Here is a 20,377-nt window from a genome sequence, read left to right on the forward strand (position 1 = left end):
TGATATGTCAGTGTCCGTATTTGACATTTTGCTTGTCTTTTCTCTGGTTTTATTTATTTTTTTAATTTTTTTTGTCTTGTTTTGTTCATATTCATCCCCCTTTGGTTATGGCTTTAGGACTCCTTGTAGTATTTTTTGGAGTGGTGGTTTAGCTTTCAGGATAGAGTATTCTTGGTTGGCATTTGTTGTCTTGGTTCTATTGACTATGTCCCTCCACTTCTCCTTGCCTGTAGTGTTACTTCGGAGAAGTCTGATGTCAGTCTGATTGATTTTCCTTTGTATGTTATCTGTTTCTTCTCTCTTGTCACCTTCATTATTTTTTCCTTGTCTTGGATTCTTGGAAGCTTTACTATAATGTGTCTTGCTGTATTTTTCCTCTCATAATGGAAGTTTAGTGTTCTTGTTTTTTGTATGTCTATTTTCAGCTCCTTCTTCATGTTTGGATAGTTCTCTTCAATTTTTTCCTTGACTATTTTCTGTGTTCCTATGTCTCTCTCCTCTCCCTCTGGGATTCCTATAACCGTTTTATTTCCTTTCCTCATGGAGTAAGATAGTTCCCGAAGTCTTTCTTCGTTCTTTTTCCTTCGTACTTCTCTTTCCTTTTCTGTTTTGTTTTTTTTAATTTCTGTGTCTTTGAGAATGCTTATTCATTCTTCCATTTCATCTATTCTGCTTTCACTGCTTTTCCCAGAGTTCTTAGCTCCTCCATTAATCCTTTGATCTCCTGCATTTCTTTCACTTCCCCCTTTAGGGACTCAATTTCATTCTTCTGATCATTGATTATCTTCCCCTTATCATTGTTTTCCTTTATGACTTCTGTCAGTTTTTTAATCATGGCAATTTTAAATTCTCTATCTGGAAGGCTCAGAAGTTCTTCCAAGTCACTGTTGTTGCATTCTGGTGGGTTATTTTCTTTTTGTGGTATGTCTTTTCCTTGAGGATTGGCTTGGTTGCTTGTAGTTTTTCTTCTCCCTGCTGCTTGTTTTCTAATTTGTCCTATGCGTTGGAACACTGTGTCACTGGTACTGGCTGGCATCTTTTTGGTGTGCTCTTTCTGCGATGTTGGAAACCGGTGGTCCAATCGAGTCAAAAACTGTTACGCGAGAATTTTAGTAGGGCATTGGTACTATGAATATGTTAGTGATTGCTGTCACAGAAAATCTCCCCCTTCTGTATTTGTTTAATTCCGGAGGTAGGTCCTGTGGTCCCACAGACTGCCCTATTCATGGCTGGATTGCCCACTGGGCTCCAATACCCTATATCCCCCTCTGGGCTCTGACTGGTGGCCAGATGGGACCTGGCTTGTGGGGGCTTTTCAGCTCACCTCTGGCTGTGGGGGCAGCCCTTTCCCAGCTCCAAGTAGTCCAGATGGGTTCCGGACACAAAGATCCCTCCAACTTGTTCTTCTATTAGCAAACATTTTTTCTGAAAAAAGATACTCACTAGATTTGGGATATTAGAAAATAGTATGGGATCACTGTAACTTAAGTCATAGGGAAAGAGTTCAGATTCTGATTCTATTATTTCTGAAACTATGTGACCTTGTATCACCAAATTCATTATTTATGAACTGAGAATGGCATAAATGCTGTCTCTTTCAATACTTTCAAGCTATGTAGATGCCTTTGTTGTTTGTGGGTTTTTGTGATATGAGCCATTCTCACAGGTATGAAGTGGTGGGTATCTCATCAAGCTTTTTATTTTCATTTCCTTGATGATAAGTAATGATGAGTATTTTTTCATATGTCTGTTGACTAAGGGTGGGTGTGGAGAAAAAGGAAACTTATTATTATGTTGGTGGGATTGTAGACTGGTCCATCCCCAATGGAAAGAAATATGGAGATTCCTCAAAATATTAAAAATGGATTTAACATATGATCCAACAATTCCACTCCTGGGTGTTTATCCAACAGGCCAAATAAAACACAATAATTTGAAAGGAAACCTGCATACCTTAGAATAGATGAGTGAATCAAGAATTTGTAGTGCATATGTACATGGAATACTACTCAGTAATCAAAAAATATGAACCCATGCCATATATGGCAATATAAATTGAACTAGAAGGGATTATTCTAAGTGAAGTGAGCCAGAAAAAGAAAGATAAATACTGGATGGTTACACTTATGTGTGGAATCTAGAGAAACCACAGTGTCAGGAAACATACGAACTATAAGACTGACCTTTGAAAGCATACCTTATATTTGTGACATTCAGGAGGTAAGGGAGAAAGAGAGGAAGAGGAGAAAAGTAAAGAACAGAGGTGGAGGAGAGTGCAGTGCAATGTGGTGGACTGTGAGCACTTTTGTGGTGGGAAAACTGTGGAAACTGCACCTGTAGGGACAAATCCTAATTGGGGCTTCCCCTGGTAGTGCAAGGGGTTAAGATGCAACCTATGAAGATATCCACAGCAACTGAAGCACCAGTTCAATCCCCAGCCAGGGATCTACCCACATGCCACAACAGACCTCACCTGTCTCACTCGCTGCTCCCCTCAGCAGTGCATTTCAGTCAATCTGCCTGTTCTGCTCCCCACTCTGTCTCTGGTGTATTCTCTCATCCCACACACCTCTGGCCTGTCTCCCAGTTCCTGTATGTATAAATAAATAAATATTAAAACAAAAAGAAATCCTAAATTGTGAAAAAATAAACAAGGATGTTTAAAAAAAACTATGTAGATACACTTGAGTTATTATTATTTATTTTGTCCAAATGTTCTGTATTGTTACAGCACTAGGTAATTTTTTTTTTTGGCTTGTAGGGTTGTCAGTGGTCTCGTTTTTTTTAAAGTTGTAGGTCCCAACAACTTTAATTTGCTCCCCTTCTTTTGTAAAAAAAATATTTATTTATACATACAAGAACTGGGGTACAGGCCCTAGGTGTGGAGGCGGGGTGAGAGGATTCACCAGAGACAGAGTGGGGAACAGAACAGGCAGAATGACTGAAATACACTGCTGAGGGGAGCAGTGGACAAGACAGGAGAGGTCTGCTGTGCCATGTGGGTCACCTCCCTGGCTGGGGATCGAACTCGTGCTTCAGTAGCTGCAGATAGCTTCATAGATTGCGTCTTAACTCCTTGAGCCACCAGGGAGACCCTGCTCCCCTTCTTAAAATTTTAATTTCTCACCTCTTGTTTTCCCTCTAAGGGCTGGCTAATGAGTGGCATATGTTCTTATTAGCCAGCTCCTGTGCCTAGAGATTTTGTTCAGTTTCATACAAACATATCACTATGGGAAATGTCATTTGGGTATCAAAATATACTTGGAAAAATGACAAAATAACTTTATATAATCTTTTTAAATTCATATGGTCACAGTCCCAGGAATATGGTTTGTGATACATTGATCCTCTTGTGGATGAGGCTCAGTTTTCTTATTTTCTCCTCTAGTATTCTCTCCCGTAGGAGAACCAGAAAGTCCACCTTCCAGACACAATGTCTTGAAGAGCCAAACCAAGCAGAATAAGGTTTATTATCTTAAGTAGGAAATTTGCATTTCTGACACAGTCCTGCCTATGTGATTCACATCTCAACTCCCCAGGATACATCTTAGCTCCCTTTGGAGGTTTCTTCACCACATCCCTCATAGTTTTTGTGAAGCTGCCTGTTGTCAGACACTCAATTCTAGAGAAAAGCAATATATTTAAGTCCTTTTATTAAAAAAAAAACTGGCCATTTAATACCATTCTGTTGGTCTGAATATACTTTATTTTTAAATTTTGGCTCACTAAATATTAAAGAAAACAAATTAGCCCCCACACCTCTGGCCTGTACCCCAGTTCTTGCATGCATAAGTAAATAAATCTTAAAAAAAAAACTTTCTTTAAAAAAAAAAAAAAAGACAAGGTTATACATCTTCCTGATAGCTTTTCCTATGCTCACTCCTACAAAAAATTTAGAATGCTGTCCATGGTTATCTAACAGCTATTCCATTTGGCTGGTCTTCAGCTGTGGGTACATTAATCAAGGATATTTGTCATGTGAATGGGGCAAGAGAATGGAAACACTAATTCAAAAACATATACACCCCCATCTTCATTGAAACATTATTTACTATAAACAAGGTATGGGAACAATCTAAGTGTCTATCTAAGGATGAATGGACAAAGAAAATGTTGTGTGTGTGTGTGTGTGTGTGTAAAACACTATTGAAATATAGAAAATAATACAATATTGCATTTGTGACAACACGGCTGTACCTTGAGGGCTTTATGCTAAGTGAAATAAGTCCGACAAAAATTGTTTTATCTAATTTATACATGAAATATTAAAAAATCATGCCAAACAAACACTGAAAGAAAACACAAACTTACAGATTCAGAAGACAGATTGCTGGTTACCAAAGGCAGTGTCGGGCCTTGGGGGAAGGAGAGGTAGAAGGGATTGGCATAGGGATTGAAATGAGTTAAGGATGCTAAAAGGTACAGACTTCAATTTATAAAATACATAAGCCGTGAGGAGTGAAATGTACAGCATGGTGACTACAGTTAATAATACTGCATTGCATATTTGAAAATTGCTAAAAACAGATCTTAAACATCCTCATCACAAGAAAAAAAATTTAAGTATGCATGAATAGAGATATTAACTGGCCTTATTGTGGTGCTCATTTTGTAATATATGCAAATATTGAATCATTTTGCTCTACACCTGAAGTTACTATAATGTTATGTATGAATAAAAATAAATTATAAATAAACAATTTCTTTATTCCTATGATCATTCATTCATGTGACATCAACAAATAATATGGAAGAGATACTCTGCTAAAAGATAGCTATATAGAGAGGAATACACTTTAGTAACTATTGAGGGGTTCCCCTAATGGTGACGGAACTAGACATATAATTCCTTTTGTACCAGGCACTATTGTAACACTGGAGCACATGTTAACTTGATAAATCCTCATGATAACCCTGAGAGCTAGTACTGTTATTACTCCCATTTTTTTTTTACATCATTGTCATTTTTAAACAATATTTGCTTCCCTCCCATCAGGTGTAGTCCCTATAGAATTACCTTTGCCAATGCACCTGTGCACCATAACCACAGTCCGCTGTGCTTCTCTCTCCCTCCCTTTGATCCCTCTCCCTCCTCCTCCCCTGCAGGATGTCTCTGATTTATAATTTTCTGTTTTTGTTTTGTTGTGTTTTGTATTATTATTTTTTACACTGATGTTTTATTTGGTTCCCCTATATTCCTCCTATAAGTGAAACCATCTGATATTTTTCTTTTTCCTTCTGACTTGTTTCACTGAGCATAATTCTTTCTAGCTTCATCCACGTTGCTGTGAATGGCATGAATATATCTTTTTGGATTGCTGAATAGTATTCCATTGTGTATACATACCACATCTTCTTCATCCACTCATTTATTTTTGGGCATTTGGGTTGTTTCCAGGTTTTACTTATTAGAAATAATGCTGCAATAAAAATAGGGGTACATGGGCTTCCCCTGGTGGGCTTCCCCGCACTGTGAAGCTGTCTGCAGCCTCTGAGCTCCAGTTTGATCCCGGCTGGCTGACAAGGGTCCCACATAATGCTGCAGACCTCTCCTGTCTCACCCACGCTCCCTTCAGCAGTGTAGTTCATCAGTCTGCCTATTCTGTTCCCCGCTCTGTCTCTGGTGAATCCTCTCTTCCTCCCGCGCATCTGGCCTGTACCCCGGTTCTTGTATAAATAAATAAATAAATTAAAAAAAAAGTTTAAAAAATATAGGGGTACAGGTGTTCTTTTGAATTAGTGTTTTTGTGTCCTTTGGGTAGATCGCTAGGAGTGGAATTGCTGGGTCATATGGTAGCTCCATTTTTAGTAGACTGTGGAAATTCCAGACAGCTTTCCATAGGGGCTGGACAAGTTTGCACTCCCACCAGCAACATAGGAGAGTTCCTTTTTCACCACATCCTCACCAACATCTGTTATTGCTAGTTTTTTTGATAAGTGCCTTTCTTACTGGTGTAAGGTGGTATCTTAATGTGGTTTCGATTTGCATTTCCCTGATTACAAGGGATATCGAACATTTTTCATATGCCTGTTGTCCATTTGCATTTCCTCTTTGGAGAAATGTCTTTTAAGTTCTTTTGCACATTACTCCCATTTTAAAGATGCGGAAACATCAGCTGCTAATAATAGTTAATTGTATTGAGATCTTTTTATATGCTAAAAACTAGTTTACATGCATCCCTATATACTAATTTATGTAATCGTCACATTAACCCCATTAAGTTAGTACCATTTCCGTCCCCACCCTCCTTCTTCACAAGTGAGGAGACTAATGTTTGTAGGAGCTAAATAGCTTGACAAAGTCAGTCGGATTTCTCAATACTGTTGTCTTATAACCCATAGCAATTAAAGAATACCAGTTAGGAAATGACTTATAAATTATTTTGACTAGTAACAATGAGGCCTAGTTGAAAATTATGTGAATGGAGAATAAGAACAAAATTCTCTCCTACATGTTTTTCTGGGAGCAACCAAGTATAATCTGCTGGGTTTCTGGTGCCCGTCTGTGGACTGTGTTTCCCTCCTCCTTGAAATCAGAAAAATAAGTTGTCACTGCTACCTTGTACTTCATAGCTAATTATACCTCAAGTATCTCTCATGCATGTACTCTTAATTCTTTCATTCTTTCCCACTCTTGTCCAATTCTGGCACTTGAACAAAAACACACTTCTCATTCTCATTTTCTGTATTGAATACCTGCCATGTGCCAGATGCTATTCTAAGCCCTTGAAATATATCATGGGAAGAAAACTTCAAAAATCAAAATCTCTGTCTTCAAAGAGTTTACAGTCTAATGGAAATCAGTTTTCTACATATAATACTATGTTTATTCCTTACTATACTTCTTCCTTTGTTAAGCCAAAATCCTAGACTCCAAGAGGCTTCATAGAAGACTTAGAACCCTGCAGAGAATGGTTTTAAATATTTTAATTCTAGATGGAAAAGTAGAAATTTGTAAAGAAAAAGACCTTGTCAGAAATGTGATTTCCAGGCACTTAAATTGCAGGTTAGTGTTCTCCGGTATATTTGCTGTTTCTCTAATTCTGGTTGACCTAGAGACAAAACAGATAATAATGTGCCTTTTTTATATTTTTTATTTTTTTGGTTAATGATGAATGTATGTATGAACTGGTCTACTCATATACTTAAATCAATAAAAAGAAATTTCATGCAATAAAGATATTTTAAAGCTTCAAAATTCCCCAAGCTCTCTCTGATAGTAGCCCAAAAGCTTTCCTTATAACCCCAATAGAATGTTCTTTGTGCATTATTGCCATCTAATTGGGACTGGTTTCCTTCATTCCTGACATTCAATAAAGGAATTGTTTTTAGGTTTAACTTTTACTTTTTTAAAAAATATATTATTTATCCAAGAACCGGGGTATAAGCCAGATATGTGGGAGGGTGAGAGGATTCACCAAAGACAGAGTGGGGAACAGAACAGGCAGACTGATAAAATACACTGCTGAGGGGAGCACCATGTGGGTTTCTCCCCAGTCGGCTGGGATTGAATTCACGCAGCAGAGGCTGCGGACAGCTTCACAGCATGGCGCTCAACTGCCTGCACCACCAGGGAGGCCCCTATCTTTTACTTTTTTTTTAAAGATTTATTTATTTATTTATACAAGCACTGGGTACAGTCAGAAGTGTGAGCAGCTTCGCAACCCAGCGCTCAACCGCTGCGCCACCAGGGCCCGGATGGTCTCACTCATAGCAGGCATCTAGAAAACTTAAATAAGGGACCAGGAAAAGGAATAACTATAAGAAAGTAAAAATCAAAATCAACAAACAACTATGAACCAGAGACACTCTATGGGGGGTGGGGGGAGGGGAGGGATTGGGGTCAAAATAAGGGGGTCGCAATTGTATGGGGAATATAAAAATAAAATTTATAATAAAAAATAAAAAAAGAAAAGAAAAGAAAAAGAAAAAAGAAAAAGAAAAAAAAAGTGGGGGGGGGGGCGAGAGAATTCACCAGAGCCAGAGTGGGGAGCAGAACTGGCAGAAGGACCAAAGTACACTGCTGAGGGGAGCAGCGGGCGCAACAGGAGAGGTTTGTGCGCCAGGTGGGACCCTCGCCTGGCAGCCGGGGATCGAACCCGCGCTGCAGAGGCTGCGGGCAGCTTCGCAGCCCAGTGCTCAACCGCTGCGCCACCAGGGGAGGCCCACTATCTTTTACTTTTTATGTGCTTTTATTGTAATTTTATATCATCGCTGTTTGTGCATTTGCTGTATTTTAACTGCATTATGTCTTAAATGGCTATTGTGGTATGATCTGTAAAAGGATCATTTCTATGTACAACTGTATTTGACATCTCAAAATTAACTGATTTATGGACTACTTTTTGAAATGCTATCAGGTATGAAATGAGTTGCCTGACTGTGGGTCCACACCCGTGTACTTGAAAGGGACTTATTAATACTCAACTGCAGGCACACAAAAAAGGTTAACAAAGAGGACCTCCCTAGTGGTGCAAGGGGTTGAGCACAGCACTGTGAAGCTATCCACAGTCTCTGCAGCACAAGTTCGATCCCCAGCCCAGCAGGGAGCAACCCCGTGGTGCACTGGACCTCTCCTATTTCCCCTACTGCTCCCCTCAGCATTGTATTTCAGTCCATCTGCCTGTTCTGTTCCCACATCTGTCTCTGGTGAATCCTCTCAAGCCCCACACCTCTGGCCTGTACCCCAGCTCTTGTATGTATGAGTGAATAAATCTTTAAAAACAGGTTAATAAAGGGTTTATTTGCAAAAGGAGACATGAAGAAATGAATAACTCAGGGAGAAAAAGAAAGAGATAAATTCGTAAATGCATCCTACCAGTTCTGCTGTCCTGGAATCCCAATGGCACACTGAGATCTGGTGAAAAGCCAAGAGCCGTGAGGGCAAGAGAGAGACACCCCCAAGGACCACATGTCTGGTTTTATACCCAACATGGCTGTTTAACTCCACCCTCAGGTCCCAGCAACCATCCCTTTGGTGATGATGGGATTTGTAGTTCCCAGTGTCTTGATGGCTGGTCTGGAGTGGGGGTGGAGTCCACAAAACCTGTATGGAGTTTGCTCAGGACATCCTTTCCCCTTAACAATTCCCACTTTCACTTTTGCCACCATTTCTATGGTGATGAAAATCAAATGTATGGATGCTGGGGTGTAGCCTCAGATGAAATTTTTTCAGTGTTCCAGTTTGAAAGAAAAACCACTGTCAGTCTCTCCAGGTATTGTCCATTGTGGAAAACAAAAGTCTCCATTCCTGGAAAATAGTTCATTAGTCCCAGCCAAAAGAAAAAAAAAATCTGGGGGCATTAGCCAAAACAAAACATCAAATATATTAGAATCACAGGAAGAAAAAAAATAATAATTGGTTCAACTTCTCTAAAAACAATTGAAATTAAGTTACAGCAAACTGTGGATTCATCTTTTTTTAACCTCTCTAATGAAATTAGACTGTAGATAGACAAAAGAACATCTGTTTGAAGAGCGGATGCCATATTCTTCTGGTGGGAATATCTATGATGGTGTAGTGCAGATGACTGAAGTCTCTGAGTCTCTCCTTTCATAGGAGAAAAAACTATATAACAAGGAAATAGAGGACTGCTTATGTTAACACCACATGGCTTGTATGTTTATGAAAGGTTGACAGTTAAAGTGTTTCTTTAGAGAGATCTGGTGTGTGAATGAATTCACTAGGGTAAATATCCACACAGGAGCATGGAACTCCTTAGAATGAGAACTATACCAGGATCACAAGGATTCTGGAAAGTAGTATGTTGATATTCCCATGGAGATGGAGTGGGTTGGAGAGGTAGGAAAAAACAGGAGTCACATTCATATAGGATTTGAGTGCAGGGGGCAGCTAATATTGTGGGAACAATTTAGGGTATCTTGTTGTTTAAAATATATACATCAGACTATTGCCCAAATATGTAGTAAATCCGAAAAAAAGAATAATGTTCATAGATCACTAATATTTGTAACCAAAGGTAAATGGTATGCTGTATGCATATAAAAGCTTAGACGTTATTTTAAAATTGTCTTTCACTGTTCTCTTTTCCAGATTTGGATAAATTCATAAACAACTTGGAACTCCAACTTAAATCAGAAGGTGGATCAATGCATGTATTCAAACAGGTCAGTTATCAGAAAAATGAGTTACTAATACCAAACCATAATAGTTGGATACCAACCTGTAATCATTATAGATGCTCATTTTTCTTTCTAACAACATGTTGGAAACTGTGGAAGGGTGAAGAGTGGGAGGTTTCTGAATGCCAGTTTTCAAGTTCAAATAGGGAGTTGATCCGAAAGAAAAGAGACATAGTAATATAGATCAGTAATATAGGGGCAAGATTAAACTCTTTGTATACAACAGCAATCATTTATCTAACATTATTCCATATTTCAGACACTCTGAAGATTAAATATGTTGTCTTACTTAATCTAAACAATAACTCTGTTGGATAATTCAATAGGGTTCTCCAGAGAAACAGAACCAACATAATGTATATATTTCAGTATCTCTCTCTAGATAGATAAAAGAATGGGTGGATGGGTAGATAGATAGATACATAGATGATAGATAGATATAAAGTACAAGATACATGTCTCTCTCTCTCTCTCTCTCTATATATATATATATATATATATATATGACATATGTAGATACATTCAGAGAGAGAGAATGGTTAAGAAATCGGCTCACATGACTGTGGAGTCCATATTTTGAGTTAGTCCAAAATTTGATGGGGTAGGCAGGCAGTCTGGAGATGCAGAGAAGAGTTGCCGTTCAAAGATAGTTTGCTGGAAGAAATTCTGGCTTGGAGGTCAGTCTTTTTCTATTAACCCACTTTAGGAAGGGTAACCTGCTTTACTCAATGTCCAATCATTTAAATGCATACACCACCCCAAAAATCACCTTCACAGCAACATTCAGAATGATGTTTAACCAACTATCTAAGAACTGTGTCAGCCAAATTGACACGTAAAATTAAGCATCAAGATAAGTATTCTCAATGTTCCCATTTTTATAGAAAAGAAATTTGTGACTTTGGACACTTCCAGAGCAAGTATTCAAAAGAGATTACCTGATTTTTGTAGGCAAACACTGTGTGTTAGATGTGGAAATTGGGGGGACTTCCCTGGTGGCCTAGGGGTTAAGTTTCAGTACTACCACCATTACTGCCTGAGTTAGATCCCTGGCGCGGGAGCACCAACCCATACATGGCACAGCAGACCTCTCCTGTCTCTCCCCACTGTTCCCTTTAGCAGTGTATTTCAGTTAATCTGCCTGTTTTGCTCCCCACTCTGCCTCTGGTGAATCCTCTTGCTCCCCCTCCCACTGCACCTCTGGCCTACACCTCAGTTCTTCTACGCAAAAAAGAAAAAAAAGAAAAGAAAAGAAAGAAAAGAAAAATAGACCTGGAAGTCAGTTTTGCTCAGGTTTGAGTTGTAAAATGATTGCATAAGTGAAACTTAAATACAGTTTAAAAAAATCCTTGAAAAACCATTCAATTGCCTGTATAACTATGTATAGTAAGTCCTAGTAAACAACTACAATAGGTTCTTGAAAACTGACTTTAAATAAAACAACATAACAAAGCCATTGCCTCAAATAATGTCCTTTACTTCAAAGTCTGTTTGGATTTCCTTTTTAATATCAATGTGTTAATGAAGCGACATTATTCAGGGACCCATTGTATACAGTCTTGTGAATCTAGTACTAACCTGTTTATTTACTTAAATCGCCAGATAAAGTTATCTGGATTGTATTTAGAAGTCATTTTTTACACACACACACTTTTTAATTATTAAATGTTTTGCCCTTGGTGTATAATTAAACTTGTTTAAATTACATGTGCATTTGGATGGCATTGTTTTAATTATATAATCTCAATTTAATGCCTTATCTTACTTGCATCTGTTGCCATTTATGGACAATTAGTACATCAAAACTTGCTAAATGTTGCAAAATGTCTGCTGGTTATTTGTGTTCAGTCATAGTTAATACTAAGAGGAAACTGATTACAAGTGTTGGGAATCTATTGTGTTTGTAATAAAAATTACCCAGTTAAATTTTGTCAAGCATGCATAGCTACCGGGCCTCCCCTGGTGGCACAGCGGTTGAGCGCTGGGCTGCGAAGCCGCCCGCAGCCTCTGCAGTGCCGGTTCAATCCCCGGCTGCAGGCCAGGGTCCCACATGGCGCGCAGACCTCTCCTGCCGCCCGCTGCTCCCCTTAGCGGTGTGTTTCGTCGGTCTGCCTGTTCTGTTCCCCACTCTGGCTCTGGTGAATTCTCTCACCCTCCCGCACTTCTGACTATACCCAGTGCTTGTGTAAATAAATAAATAAATCTTTAAAAAAAGAATGCATAGCTACCTTATCTTGAGATCTTAATACTTATCTTGAGATCTTAGTACACCTAATTACAATTCCAAAAATGTTTTTCCATGCATTATTTTAGTATACTAAGTTTTCAGAATTTGAAGCAACTTTGAAATTGGCTCAATGGTATGGGAAATTCTGGATAGTAGATAAGCAAAACACTGTTTTTGTTTCTTCTCATTTCCAGGATATCTCCTTTAGTAAAGGTTGGGTGATTGTGGAATATGGCTGCAGAGCACTGCAGCTCACCCAGGGACAAGGACCCAGACCTTGTATTTTTTTTTAAAGATTTATTTATTTATGCATACGAGAACCCGGGTAGAGGTCAGAGATGCGGGGGGTGAGAGGATTCACCAGAGACAGATCCGGGAACAGAACAGGCAGACTGACTGAAATACACTGCTGAGGGGAACAGAAGGCAAGACAGGAGAGGTCTGCTGCACCATGTGGGTAGCTCCCTGGCCGGGATCAAACTAGTGCTGCAGGGGCTGCAGACTGCTTCATAGGTTGCATATTAACCCCTTGTGCTACCAGGGAGACCCCAGAGCTTGTGTTTTATAACAGCTCTCACTAATCTATAGTGCACTTTATCCCCTGAATGGCTAAATTATCTGTATCAGTTACTGATGTGATTCTGTTCAATGCTTGTTCTCTAATTGTCAAATTCTTCATGTAAATACTCTTGTCTTCACAGTGATATTTGTCTCTCAAACTTGTTATTTAATTTATGTACCACCCTCACAATTTTGCCATATCTTTATCATGTATATTATTTGCTTATTTTTTAAAAAATTGGGTAAGCTAAAAATAAACAAATGCCTATATTAATTGTGTTTTAAGCAATCTAAAGAATTCTGAATCTTTTAGTGCTGCCACAAAAAAAAATATTACTGAAACTCGGTTGCTTAAAACAACAAAAATTTATCACTTACAGACATAAAAACAGAAGCCTAAAATAAAGGTTTTGTAAGAGCTGCAATTTCTCCTGAGGCTCTAGGACAGAATCTGCTCTTTGTTTCTTCCAGCCTTTGGTAGAAAAGGATATTCCTTGATTTATGGACTCAACACTCCATTAACTGTGCATTTCCTCAGTACTTTCTCCTCTATGTCGCTGTGAGCCTCTCATATGTGTACATCTTACAAGTAAACTTATCAATGAATTTTTTAAAGATTTCTCTATTTATGCATACAATAACTGGGGTATAAGCCAGGGGTACAGGGGGTGAGAGGATTCACCAGAGTGGGTAGTAGAACAGGTAGATCTACTGAAATACACTGCTAAGGGGAGCAGCAGGCAAGGCAGGAGAGGTCTGCTGCACCACGTGAGTTAGCTCCCTGCTTGGCCTGGAATCCAAATCCTGCTGCAGTGGCTGATGATAGCTTGATAGTGTTGTGTCTTGAACCCCTGCACCACCAGGGAGGCCCAATGAATTTAAGATCTACCCAAATATTCCAAGATAATCTCCTCAATATCAATAGCTAAATTGGCTCTTCAAAGACATTCCAAGTAAGGTAACATTCCTGGGTTCTGGGGATTGATTAGGGTGCTAACATATATTTTGGGGTAACACCTTTCAACTCAATACAATGTATTATATTCATTTTTACAATATGTAAACTATTAAGTATATAACAAAAATTTAAATGAAATAACATCTATATACCACCTAAAAACAATCTTAGATGCTTTGATGATGACAAAGTCATTAATCTTGCTATTATTTTTCATAGCTTCACTTTAGTTAATAATATTTCCACATTATCATTTTAGGTAATAATCAAATACCTAATGAATGAATATATGCATGCATACACATACATACATATATACATGCATATATACATACATACTTCTTGGACATCATTTTCCTGGATGTGGATTTTACTATGCTTGAAATTATCCTCCAGTCACTTAGGACTGCTTAGCTCATTAGTTTGTACAAATTGATTATTTGTTCTTATAGTGCTCCATTTCCTGATTTGAGGCAGTGTAAGATTTGAAATCTCTCTAGGTTTATATTAGCACTACCTTTATAATGATATCCAACTACATCTACCTTTACTTTTTTTAATACTCAAATACATGATGTCCTTATTGGAGAAGGATTGGATTGGCATTTCAGAGATTTAAAAAATGAGTATGTACATAATAGTGTGCATGTGCGTATTTGTGCACCCAACTATGAAAATTGTTAGTCTAAACTCAGAAGGAGAGTATAAAGGACCTCTATACAAAAGTATGTTTTCTCTTTCTATTTGGGAGGATCATGGGCTTTGTATTATTACCATGACAATACTACTCTTTGCACTTACTATATTGTGTGAAGAAATTTGTTCTTTTACTTTTTTTCTAGTGTACCTTCCCAGTTTCAAAATACAAATCAGAAGTGTTTCAAGCTATTAATTCCCTTAAACCTCCACATCCCTGGGCCTTTCAATCTAAATCAAATGCTTGAAAGCTTAAATAGTTGTAAAATTTACCACCTAGTTCTAGGTTACTTTCTAGAATTCAAGTGCCAAGGTGGGGGACAGGTCACTGTACAACAGAGCCATGGTGGGGGACAGGTCACTGTTTTGAATTTTCACCTGTGCACTCACAATTGCAGATACCATGCAGGCTTAGGTATAACAAAAAATGGGGTTCATTAACAAAGGGAGATTGCAAAAAAGGAATGGGTTTCTAAAGCTAATATTCGTCAGCTCTCCCACCCTAGACAGTGTCTGTACTGTTCACTAGTCCAAACAAGGCTGCTAATGCAAGTTGGTACTATCCCTTTGACAAAAGCCTGGAGCTGTTGGCACAGTGGTTAGCTCTGGACCAAAATACAACTCATGAAGGCAGGTGATGACATCAACCACATGGTGGTAGAGAGAAGATGGGATCAACCTCTCTCCTAAAAACAAATAAAAAAAGGACTAATAACAAGCTTTTAGCAAAACCCAGACACTTTGAACCAGCTATGTGGCACCAGCGATTTTCCAGGAATCCCAAAAACCAAAAGGGGGCAAAAAATGGATGTGTCTGGCCAAACGGGGAAGTCCAGCCCACTAAGCTGGCCAACATCAAACAGCCTAGACTGGGTCCCAGACTGCAATCTCCAGTATCCCACTATACTACATCGGGAACCCTTGGATAACCACATTTAGAGAATTCAGAATTATGTCAATTAAAAAAATAAAAGAAGCTGAAAATTAACAGAATATTATGAGAAACATAATCAATGAACAGAAGAACAAGATTGAGGGCCTCCCTGGTGGCACAAGTGATTGAGCGCCGCACTGTGAAGTTGTCTGCAGCCTCTACAGCGTGGGTTCGATCCTGGCCGGCCGGCGAGAGTCACACATGGAGCAACAGACCTCTCCTGTCTCGCCCACTGCTCCCCTCAGCAGTGCATTTCATCAGTCTGTCTGTTCTGCTCCCTGCTCTGTCTCTGGTGAATCCTCTTAACCCCGCCCCCCGGGGCATCTGGCCTGTACCCCAGATCTTGTATAAAAATAAATAAAACTTAAAAAAAAAATATTGAATCTTTAAATAAGAAAGTAAAGGGACCGAAAGTTATAAGCTCAATGGAGGAACTGAAAAATTCTGGGAAAAGCCACAAAAATACAATAAATGAAATAGAAGAATGAATCAGTTCTCTTGAGAATACAGATATAATAAAAAGAGTCAAAAAGGAAAAAGTAATAGAGCAACAAAGGAAAATGGAATAAAGAAACACTCTGAGGGGGCCTCCCTGGTGGCGCAGGCTGTTGAGTACCACGCTTTGAAGCTGTCCACAGCCTCTCCAGCGCCAGTTCGATCCCTGCCGGGGAGATACCCACATGGTGAGCAGACCTCTCCTGTCTCACCCACTGCACCCCTCAGCAGTGTATTTCAGTCAGTCTGCCTGTTCTGTTCCCCACTCTGTCTTTGGTGGATCCTCTCACCCTCCCGCACACCTGGCCTGTACCCCGGTTCTTGTATAAATAAATAAATCTTTTTTAAAAAGTTAAAAAAAAAAAGAAACACTCTGAGAATTATCTGACTCCATGATAATAGGATATATAAGAGTTAATAGAAGAGAGAGGTGAGGGAACTAAGAACAATTCAAGGAAATATTGAAGAGAACATCCCAAACTTGAAAAAAGAAACAAAAATGGACCTATGGGAAACTAAAAGGTCACCAAACTACCATAATGAAAAGAAAACTACAGCTAAGGCCTCCCCGGTGGCGCAGTGGTTGAGTGCTGGGTTGCGAGGCTGCAGCGCCAGTTCGATCCCCTGCTGCTCCCGGGCCACCGGAGGAAGGTCCCACATGGCCCGCAGACCTCTCCTGCCGCCTGCTGCTCCCCTCAGCAGTGTACTTCGGTCCTTCTGCCTGCTCTGCTCCCCACTCTGGCTCTGGTGAATTCTCTCACCCTCCCGCACTTCTGACTGTACCCAGTGCTTGTATAAATAAATAAATAAATATTAAAAAAAAGAAAGAAAGAAAGAAAAGAAAACTACAACGAGACACATAGTAGTAAAGCTTCCAAGAGTCCAAGACAAAGAAAAAATAATGAAGCTAATGAGGGAGAATGAACAGATAACCTATATATGAAAACCAATTAGAATGACATCAGACTTCTCTGAAGAAATACTACAGGCAAGAAGAGAATAGAGCAACATATTCAAAATGCTCCAAGACAAAAAATTGCCAGCCAAAAATACTTCATCCTACAAAGTTCTCCTTCCTTTATGAGGGAAAAATAAGGGCATACTGAGACAAAAAAAAAAATCTTCAGGAATTCACGATTACTAAACACCACTTCAAGAAATGTTAGGGGGCCTCCCCAGTGGCACAGCGGGTTGAGCACAGTGCTGTGAAGCTGTCCATAGCCTCTGCGGCACAGCTTCAATTCCCAACTGGCCAGGGAGAAACCCACATGGCAGGGCAGAACTCTCCTTTCTTGCCCGCTGCTCCCTTCAGCAGTGTACTCCAGTCCATCTACCTGTTCTGTTCCCCACTCTATCTCTAGTGAATCCTCTCACCCTCCCACACCTCTGGCCTATACCCCAGTTCTTGTATAAAAATAAATAAATCTTTAAAAAAAAAAAGAAATATTAGAGGGGCGGAGCAACATGGCGGCGAGGAGACGCTGCGAGTAAGATCTCCCATTAAAAAAAGTTAATAGGGAGGAAAAGCGGCAGGTCCCAGTGAGAACTGCGACACGGAAGATAAACGGACGACTCCAGCAAACTGCCCAAAGAAGAAAGTTGCCATAAAAGAGGACCAGAAGGGAGGGAAGCCCAGAACCCTGCTCCCCTCCCCCGCCCACAAAGTCGGCACTCTCCGACCCCAAAACGGCCAACAAGAAAAACGGACGCAGCAAGTGGGACTGTGAGTGGAAAGGAACTATTTCAGCCACCACACCCCGTGAACGGGAGCTGTGGAGAACCCTGCAGGATCCGCCGCTGAGGTGAGCTCCAGGCGCCATTAAAGACAGCCCCGCCCCCCAGGAGGAGACCAGCACCAGCACACAGCCCCGGCCGCCCGGTAAACTTGCACAGAAACCTCGGAGGCCCTCCCTGAGTGAGCAGGAACAAGGCGCCCAGGCAGGGAAGCGGGATTCAAAAGGCGCCATTCCCGCGCCACTGATCTGGGCTACAGCCCGCATCCTGGAACTGAGGGCTTTGGAACTGAGACCCGGGACACAAAATTAGGGGTGTGGGTTCCCCACGACGGTGGGGCACAAGGCAGACACAGCACCCCAAAGCCGTTGAGGTGTACCCTACCATCCCCGCTCTGCTCCCTGTCCCACGGGGTGGAAAATCAGCTCCCCAAGGGCTCTAGGAGAGATCTCTGGCGCCACTAGCGACTTGAAGCCAGCAGAGGCTCCTGAAGGAGCTAGTGGCCAGCTGGGGAGTTAGCCCACACCGGGCCCCTTCCGAACAAGTAGTCTGAGCCCACAGGGAGAGCGAGCACCCACAGCCGGGGCAGACCAGGCGCGCAGAAGAGTGTGCCTGAGACCAGACACGCAGTGAGTGTGTCTCACATCACCATTTTAGAACAGGGACATTTCTTCAGTAAAGACTACCTGCAGAAGGCTTCCTCAGGAGCCAGAGGTGAGCGGGGGAAGTTCACCCATGCCAGACCCCCTCAGGCCTGCAGTCCAAGCCCAGAGGGGGAGCAGGAACCCACCGCCGGGGCAGACCAGGCGCACAGGGGAGTGTGTCCCCACATCGGCATTTTAGAACAGGGACCTTTCTCCAGTAAATACTGCTTGAAACTGACAGACGACTCCTGGAGGAACCAGAGGGGAGCAGAGAAGCCCACCCAAGATGCCGGCCAGTCCCAACAACACAGTGTCCCAACGCATACGGCAAATTAGAAAACAGACAGTAGGGAGGAGAAGAACCACACGCAACCTAGCAACTCTCCAGAGAAAAAGAAAACCACAAAAAGAAAACCAGCCCCCAGATTGCAACGACAATAACTTGGAAGAATTTCTGAGCCTTCCAGAAAGAGAATTTAAAATTGCCGTGATTAAAAAACTGACAGAAGTCATAAAGGAAAACAATGATAAGGGAAAAATAATCAATGATCAGAAGAATGCAATTGAGTCCCTAGAGAGGGAAAACAATGGTCAGAAGAAAGAAATTGAGTCCCTAAAGAGGGAAGTAAAAGAAATGCAGGAGATCAAAGAATTAATGGAAGAACTAAAGAATTCTGGGAAAAGCAATGAAAGCAGAATAGATGAAATGGAAGAACGAATAAGTAATCTTGAAGACACAGAAATAAAAAGAACCAAAACAGAAAAGGAAAGAGAAGTACGAAGGAAAAAGAACGAGGAAAGACTTCGGGAACTATCTGACTCCATGAGGAAAGGAAATATAAAAGTTATAGGAATACCAGAAGGAGAGGAGAGAGATGTAGGAACAGAGAAAATATTCAAAGAGATAATTGAAGAGAACTTCCCAAATGTGAAGAAGGAGCTGAAAATTGATATACAAGAAGCAAGAAGAACACCAAACTTCCACGACGAAAGGAAAAATACAGCAAGACACATAATAGTAAAGCTCCCAAGAATCCAGGACAAGGAAAAAATAATGAAGCTGGCAAGAGGGAAGAAACAGATAACATTCAAAGGAAAACCAATCAGGCTGACATCAGACTTCTCCGAAGAAACACTACGGGCAAGGAGAGAGTGGAGGGACATAGTCAACAGACTCCAAGAAAACAGATGCCAACCAAGAATACTCTATCCCGCAAAGCTCTCCTTCCTCTTTGAAGAAAGAATATGGATCTTCCCAGACAAACAGAAACTCTGGAATTTCATTGCAACTAAACCCCCACTCCAAAAAATACTACAAGGAGTCCTAAAGCCAGAACCTCAGAGGGATGAATAACAATGAAAGAAGGCCAAAAAAAAAAGTTATTACAAGAATAAATAAATAAAATCAAAGGAAAGACAAACACAATGGCAAATACAGATGCTAACATATCAATATTAACTCTAAATGTAAATGGACTAAACTCTTCAATAAAAAGACACAGAGTTGCAGCCTGGATTAAGAAACAAAACCCAACCTTTTGCTGTCTCCAGGAAACACATTTAGCTACAAAAGATAAAAATAGGCTCAAAGTTAAAGGATGGAAAACAATCCTACAAGCAAATGGACCAAAAAAGAAAGCAGGAACAGCTATACTTATATCAGATAAAAAAGATTTCAAACTCAAAAAGATAAAAAGAGACCCCAATGGTCACTACATTATGATCAAGGGGACAATACTTCAAGAAGAAATAACACTCATTAACATATACTCACCAAACGAAGGAGCACCAAAATATATCAGACAACTGTTGTCCTCTCTGAAAACAGATATCAGAGAAAACACATACGTAGTGGGAGACTTCAACACACCACTATCAACAATGGATAGATCAACAAGACAAAAAATAAGTAAAGAAACCAAGCTCTAAATAAGGACCTAGAGCAATTGGGCTTAACAGACATCTATAGAACACTAAACCCCAAA

General features: G+C 40.3%; 1 protein-coding gene across 1 annotated transcript in view; it reads left to right on the forward strand.

Moving 5' to 3' along the window:
• Nucleotides 1–10,065: 10,065 nt before the first annotated feature.
• Nucleotides 10,066–20,377, forward strand: part of KLF8 (KLF transcription factor 8) — a gene marked incomplete at its 3' end in the record, with an annotated part of 92,373 nt that continues 82,061 nt past the window's right edge. The window contains exon 1 of the mRNA XM_084259236.1: nucleotides 10,066–10,128. Coding sequence (XP_084115362.1) covers nucleotides 10,111–10,128 — 18 coding nt within the window. The 5' untranslated portion in view covers nucleotides 10,066–10,110. The remainder of the gene's footprint in view (nucleotides 10,129–20,377) is intronic.

Source organism: Talpa europaea (assembly GCF_964194135.1).
Source record: "Talpa europaea genome assembly, chromosome: X".
Classification (NCBI taxonomy): Eukaryota; Metazoa; Chordata; class Mammalia; order Eulipotyphla; family Talpidae; genus Talpa; species Talpa europaea.